This window comes from Echinops telfairi, unplaced genomic scaffold (genome assembly GCF_000313985.2).
Source record: "Echinops telfairi isolate 266 unplaced genomic scaffold, ASM31398v2 ScPeMD7_9;HRSCAF=40, whole genome shotgun sequence".
NCBI lineage: Eukaryota > Metazoa > Chordata > Mammalia > Afrosoricida > Tenrecidae > Echinops > Echinops telfairi.
In genome coordinates, this window is record NW_022103906.1 from 15,484,326 (window position 1) to 15,492,311 (window position 7,986).

The 7,986-nt window shown below is 38.0% G+C and overlaps 1 protein-coding gene across 7 annotated transcripts in view; it reads right to left on the reverse strand.

Annotated features, from left to right (window-relative positions):
* The window catches only part of HMBOX1 (homeobox containing 1), a 230,244-nt gene that overhangs the window by 111,806 nt on the left and 110,452 nt on the right, over positions 1-7,986 (reverse strand). For all 7 annotated transcript variants that reach the window (XM_045286944.1, XM_045286941.1, XM_045286943.1 and 4 more), the window contains exon 4: positions 3,284-3,331. In XM_045286944.1, the coding sequence (XP_045142879.1) occupies positions 3,284-3,331 (48 nt within the window). The remainder of the gene's footprint in view (positions 1-3,283; positions 3,332-7,986) is intronic.

Consider the following 7,986-nt stretch of genomic DNA (forward strand, 5'->3'; position numbering starts at 1 on the left):
TCTAACAGCATGCGTCATACTGCTTTCAATACATTTATAGGACTTCTTGGAATCCTATGATTTGAGTTGAGGGCTATCCAGTTTTTGAGGTCTCCAGTTTAAAGTCACCTAGATAAATGCACAGTAATTGCGGATTAAACAGAGGTTCTAGTCACAGTTCTGAATATTTAAAATCTTTACTCCAACCAGAATTTATATTTACTTAATGAGTGGAAAAAGCACTTGAGATTTCTTTTTTCCCACATGAGCAGCTTATTGTTCAAAATAATTCATTGCATAACATATCTCTTGCCCTCTCATCTGTAATATATGAAATCACCATACAGATCTAGATTTACTTTTGGACTGTCCATTCTAATCCACTGACTATTTTGTCTTGTAAATCCTTCCAAAAGTAAGCCAGAGATAATTTATGACTTAATGGAATCAAGGACACATAGAAATACTAATAAGCAAGCATCTCTTAGTAAATATATTCAGAATTAATCAGGTTAATTTTGGCCAATGGTATAAAATAGAAAAATAGATATCTATATAAAGTGATCTCATGGGTTTTTTCAAAGCTCTTAGATATGTCTCATGGTTGTTGGCTTAAGAATTACATAGCCTTTGCTATAATATCAAATATTAAAAGAGAATGGGCCCTTGATGAGTGCAAAATAATACACTGTATTTAGTATAATTCTAAGAGCTACAATGAGTCTTCTAATTTTTCAATTAAGGTAAGGGAGAAAATTACACAAAGTTTCCAGATTGCTTTCCAATTCTTATCAGATAAATTATTCTTTTGCTGAGGTGACATTTTTAAAAAAATATCAGTAGTACACAACAGAGACTTGCCAAAATTCAGTATCAAGCTGGATTCAGAAGAGAATATAAGTGACATAAGGGATATCATTACTGAGCCTAGATGGATACTGGCTAAAAGCAGGTAATACTAGAAAGATGGTTTACTTGTGTTTTATCAACTAGGCAAAGGCATTTGATTGTATAGCTAATAATAATTTATGGATAATAACATTGTGCAAAATGGAATTACAGAACACTTAATTGTGCTCATGTAGAAACTGTACATAGCACTGGGCTTTAAAGTTTTTTGGTAAATATATTTTGGTTTTTTATTAGCATGATTATAAATATGACAATCAATAAATGAATATTACAAAACTTCAACAAAAAAATAAACTACATAGATGAAGAGACAGTCATTTGAACATAAAAAGGGAATGCTGTATCATTTAAAACAAAGAAAGCTAATAGTGTGTGTCAGGGTTGTATCATTTAACCATACTTATTCAATTTGTATGCTGAGCAAATAATCCTGGAAGTGAGACTATATGAAGAAAGCGGCAGCATGAAGATTGGATGATAACTCATGAATAATCTGCAATATGCAGATGATGCAGGCTTCACTATAGATTACACCTCAATTAACACAAACCATACAAATGAACCAATAGGCAACATCATGATAAGTGCAGAAAATATTGATGATGTCTAGGATCTCATTTTACTTTGGCTCGTCAATCAACACACAAGGCAGCAGCAATCAGAAATCAAACAATGTATTTGCAGTGAATCATTTAATGTGACTCTTCTAGCCAAAGCCTGTAACTCCAACTTAAAGACCTTTCATTGCATGGGTCTGTTAAGAAGGCAGGGAACGATACTGATAGGATTCAGCTGTAATTGCAAATAGGATTCTATGGAATACCATCCTGCAGTGTATAAAATGAGCCTTCTGAGAAGGATCCCATTACCAGCAAAAGCCAAGAGTGGAGCATGTCCTCTGAATCCAAGATTCCTAAACAGTAAACCTCCATGTCAGAGGAGCAGCAGCAGAACCAGGAGCCAGAGCACGGACCGAGTGATGGACTTCCCAATCCACAGAGCAAGTAAAACGGAGTGCTTTTGTGCAGGATGTGGAGTGGGGTGCCTCTGGGCTCTTAATTTGGGGAGTTGGGTATGCTGACTCACAGAGTTTGAGGTGAATGCCTTCAAGTTGAGGCTTACAATTACAGTGCAGTGGTATGCTCCTTTGGGCATTTATTAGCAACTCTGAAAAAACTCTGTAACATGTACTGATAAAAAAACCCGACCCTAGCATTGCTTACTAGCATTACAACTTGTTGGCTTCTTTAATAAACCCTTTAATCATGAATTTTGTCTCTGACCTGGGTAGCCATTGCAATGGATATTAAAACCTATAGATGAAATAGGAAATACTAGTGAAAATTACACAGTATTGCATTGCACAAATTTATTGCTAAAGATCTCTTTAAAGATGTTAAAAAAGCAGAGATGTCACATCTTGAGACTGCACTTGATCCAAGTATTGATATTTTTAGTGGCTTCAAAAGCATTAGAAAACTAGACAACAAATAGTGGGAAATTGGAGAAGAAATTAAGCCTTTAATTTATGGTACTGGTGACAAACATTAAATACAGCATGGGCTGCCAAAAGAATAAAGAAATCTGTGTTGTAAGAAGTAATCTTATCCATAAATTACTATGATCTGTGAACAAATAGTTCAACAAAGATAACATTCAAATGTCTAAAAAGCATATGAAATAGTCCACAAAAGGGAGAAGAAAAATTAAGGAATGGGTGAAAGACAAACTATTGAGGGTGGGGTAGGGTTGATTATTAGTTTAAACTGTTTAATACTAAGTTGATTATCTGAAATTTAAACTCCCACTTAATTTATAATAAAAAATTGAAAAGAAAAAAATTATTATGATCCACACAGCCAGAACACCCCTTAGAAGCAAGAATGCTAAGGCTTCATCTCAGGCATTACGGACATATTATCAGGAGACACTAGTTCCTGGAAAAGGGCATTGTGCTTGGTAAAGTGAAAGGGCAGCGTAAAAAGAGTAAGACTGTCATTGAGGTGGGCTGACACAGTGGCTGCAACAATGGGCTCAAACATAAGATCAGTTGTGATGGCTAAATACTGGGCAGTGTTTCGTTCTGTTGTACACAGGGGCGTTATGGGTTGGAATCAACTCCAGGGCAACTAACAACCACCACAAGAGCATCAAGAGAGACCAGTTGCTGAAGGAGGGCACCATTTTGGCGAAGGAAAAGGTCCATATGAAAAATGTAAAATGCTCACAAGATGAACTGATAGGATGTTACAACAATGGGCTCAAGCAGAGCAATGAATTGCAAGGATGGAGCAGGACTGTTCAGGGTTTCATCTGTTGTACAGTGTTGCTTTGAGTGGAAATTCACTTACAAACACACAACTTTTCTAATTCAAACAGGAAAGAAAATTACCAAAAGTTTCTGGAGTGTTTTCCAATAGTGATAAGGTGACTTATTCTCCTGAAACATAGAAACATTCTTTTAATTGATTCTGCAATATAAGTTATATCCTATATAAGTTATATCCTATACTTATATAACTTATATATAATATATAACTTATATGTAATATAAGTTATATCCTATACTTAGACAGAGATGGCTATGCTGACAAAGTATTATATATAATGAGAATTTTAAAAGTTCACAGAAAAATGGAAGTAAAAGATAACAGTCATTATTTAAAAGTTATATTTCTTTTCAAGAGCTGAAAAGTAGAATATCAGTAGTAAAAATACTTTCATTAAGAGAGTACTAAGCAAAATTCAGAAATAGAGCAATATTAAATATTTTTAATGAGACTTAAGAGGTTTTCAATGATTTACATTTAATGTAAAAAAATGAACATCTCACAATGAAATCTGTAACTTATGTTGGCTTTCATCCATTTATGATTTAAGTAGCTCTTTAATCAATGAAAATTTAAAAGTGAATTAATGAAGGCAAAAAGGAAAAACATTTTCTATATTAAAACACTTGAAAAAGCATGATTATTATTACTGTGGAACAACTAACTTGGTTTGAGTTAGGAGTGCTCAACTCATTACCTTGACAATAGACCTTAGACAGGGAGGCAGTATGAGACTGCCACTCCCTCTGTTATCCCCAGGCCTGTTTGTCCATGTAGCTTGTCACATGGGCTTTGGGTATAAAAATGGCTGAACCAGGTACCTTGGAGGTCTCCCTAGTTTTGGTGCTAATGGTCAGCATATGTAGCAAAAGCTTTCAACTCATTTAACTGAGCCCACCAAGTCAGAGGTAATGGCAGGAGGTAAGCTTCCTATTGCACCCCTTATTTATGACGCCAGGTGATAGCATCCACTGAAGAGTTCTCTAACTCCACTAGAGGACTGGCTTTGTCATATAGCTGTCATTTCAAGTTACTTATCTATAGTGCATAGCATGCTTTTTATTTTTTTTATTTTTTTTTTCATAGCATGCTTTTTAATATCCATCCTGACACCTTTTGAGCCAGCACATTCTGGGCCTTCAAGCAGTAATTTAGAAATGCATGGAGATATTTTTGGTTGTGATAACTACAACAGTGCTTCTGGCATCCAGCGAGTAGAGGCCAAGGAAGTTGCTACACATTGTACAATGCATGTAACAGACTCCCAGACCAAAAAATAATCTGGCCCCAAACACCAAAGTGCTGAGGATGTGGAATCCTAGTCTTGAGAAGTGCTACAACAGTGGTTCTCAAATTCTGGGAGACATCAGAATCACCTGAAAGGTAAAGACTTTGATTACCGCAAAGTAAAGAAACCAAGAAAATCACTAAGAAAACAGCTATTTCAGGAATGAGCTTCAGTTGGAATCTGTGTCCTTTCTGCCTGGTACTCCTTGCAGTCTACCTGCTACTCTACCAGGGAATGGTAATGTTTTATACCTTAAAACTGAACACACCAACCAGGAATTTGAGAGCCAGAGAAGAAATTGATTTGGGCCCCATAGGTGGAAAACCCATGTGAATTCTGTGACTCCGTAAAATATAAATTATACTCCCCAATGGGAAAGCCATAAACCTTGAAAAAGGAATGTGATAAAACAAATGTGCTCACGCAGAGTAGTATGAAATCCCCAACTGTATGGCAGAAAGCAACACAGTCTGAGAAAGATCTAACTGTCCTTACTCTGTCAATAAAATGTACACTGATTCTCACCGCCTCTGTGACTGGTTGCAGCAGCTGGAGGCCAGGCTCTTGGTTGGGTTTCACTGGCACTGTTCTATATCTTGGTTGATGTGAAATTTTTAGTAGGTATATGATATTTAAATAAAAAGTTAAGAAGCTAAACTCATATCCACTAGAATGGCTAAGATTTTTTAAAATAATGGTAAACAATAGGTGTTGGCCAGAATGTGGAGAAACAAGAAACCTCATCCATCTAGTGCTGATGAGACTGTAAAATGATACAGCCCCTGTGAAAAACAGACTCATGGCTCCTCAAAAAAGTTAGGATGGAGAACCTACCTATGTGTACACTAAAAAGAATTAGACACAGGAGCACAAATACTCCTGCACCAATGTACACTGCATATACATGTACAACTATATGCAGTGTTGAGAAAGGAGGATGTCGTTTTAACACTTTACAACATGGGTAATCCTGGAAAACATGCTGAGTGAAATAAATTAGGCACCAAAACACAGATATTCTATGATTCCATTTATATAAAATATTCAGAATAGGCAAATATTTAGCAATCAAAGTTTATTAGTGGTTTCCATGAGCAGGCAGGGGTAGGAGAGAGGGAAAGGAAGACATAATGCTTAGGGTTCATTGAGCTTCTTTTAAGTGTGACTGAAAATTTGGGAATCGTTAATGGTGATGATGTTTGAAAAACATAATGAACATAATTAATGCCACAGAATTGTACTATGTGAATATTTCCCTTATGGCTTCCAGAAACCCTTATGTTATGGAAATCAGTAACACTTTGGTTTCTGTTTTTGACCCTTAGTCCTCCAAAATCTTTATCAAGTGCATAAGCCATATAGGAATTGTAGAGAGCTCTTTTAAAAAGTAACTGCCAGATTGCTTTAGTAAGCCAAATCATTTATACTTAAATTTAGTGGCTAAATTCAAGTTTCTAGGTATCATTCTTTCTCCTTGAAAATAAAGTACACATATATGTCTAATTTCAATCTTAATGCTATAAAAAACTTTATAAGCGTGTCTTAGTTTAGACATGACTTCAAGAATGGTTTTATTATATATATTTGTTTAAAAAATTATTTTTCATCCTATTCTTGTCAGAAACGGCAATAATAATCTGTGTATAACTCTCCAACATCTCTTGGTAGGAAGCAATATTCTGTGTTTTACCTTAAAACTAAAATGATTCATTTGAATTTTACTTTTCTACCAGGTATTTAGAAATGCATAACGATATTTTGGGGCTGCCATAACTACATCCTAGAGCTTAAATCAGAACAGTCAGAGCAAAGTATTTCATAGCACCTAATATAACATTTTATGCCACTTCAGATTCACTGGCTATTGGAAACCACTTTTATTTTTAAAAAATCATAAAAGGAGATAATTATAAGCAGCTATTTTTGTCTACCCAAACAGTCTCATTATTTTTCAACCAAACAGCTGAGGTTGCCACTCATAACACAGACCTTACTGTGGACAATAGGGTGGGCACATGAGGACACCAAGCCTTCTCTCCTGAAGAATGTCCAGCTACAATAAGGGAAATGGAGAGTCACCAAGTGTTCTATGGCTGGAAGATAGACCTGGTACCTTGGGACTTTCCTCCGAGGTGTGAGCCAAGTCAACCTTTGTTTTCCTGGGGCAAACGTCATATACCTTACCAGAGGGTGTGAACCAGGTCATAATCTTTGATTCCTTTAAAGCAGGAGTTCCCAACCTGTGGGTCCTGACCCCTGTGGGGGGTCAAATGAAACTTTCACAGGAGTCAGCCAATTCATAACAGTAGAAAAATTATAGTTATGAAGTACCAACAAAAATAATTTTATGACTAAGATGCGGGGAAGAAGGCGACGGAGTGACACATACCAGAGGGACTCCGAAGAATCCAGCCCAGAAGAGTTGCTTAGAGGGTACTTTAACACAACTGGAATGCAGGAGGAGCATCATAATAAGTAGGCACAGACCCACGGGGTTTTGAGGGGCTGAGGCCTTTTGGCTTGCCTCGGTGGAAGCCGACTGGGGCTTAACCTTGGCCCGGCCACTGTCTCTAACGGAGTCGGGACCATTTGGAGCCAATAAGGGGATTTGCTCTCAACACAGCCACAGTTTGCCCCCATTAGCCTCAGGGCAGGGATGGGGTACAGCTACATTGTTTCTTTTGTTTACATCTCTACTCTTTTCCCCCACAGTCTAGGTCTGAGCAGGGGCTTTTCAGCACAGCCACATCTTGCCATCGACACCTCAGGGCGGGGACTAAACCCTTGTAGCTCCACGGGCAGGGATCGGGGTTCAGCTACATTGTTGTTTTTGTTTGCATCTCTGCTCCCTGTCCCCCCACGGTCTTTGAGGGGTTCACTGTGCAGGGGCTTTTTCTCGGCTCAGCTGCAGCTTGCAGCTCCATGGGCGAGGAGTGGGACTTGGCTACATAGTTGCTTTTCTTCCCCTCTCTCCCCTATATTCCCCTGCAGTCTAAACTGTGGTATATAAATACAATGGAGTACTATGCATCTTTAGAAAGCAGTGATGAACGGATGAAGCACATCGCTGCTTGTGAACAGCAAGCGGAAATCATGCTAAGCGAAGTTAGTCAGGCACAAAAGGACAAATACAATATGAGTCCGCTGCGTTAAGCGTTAAAAAAAAAATGCAAAAGGGGCATAGGGAAAAAGCTACTGTATACAAACATTCTTGGGGTGAGGACCGAGTAGTATGGCAGGGACCAGATCAAATGCTGGGATGCACATGGTAGACAACCGGGGAGGAGGTGCGGAAAGGGGGAAAAAATGAAAATAAGGAAGAAATGGGTAGCGGGGACACGGGGCGCTAACCCACCCAAGTGGAGGGTATTGTTTATGTCTCCACAGGGAAAGAGGAACCAGACTTCAACCCAGTGCTCTAAGGTGTGAATGCAACATGCCAGCGTGGAGTAGGGAACCAGTGGAGAGGTCTGGGGG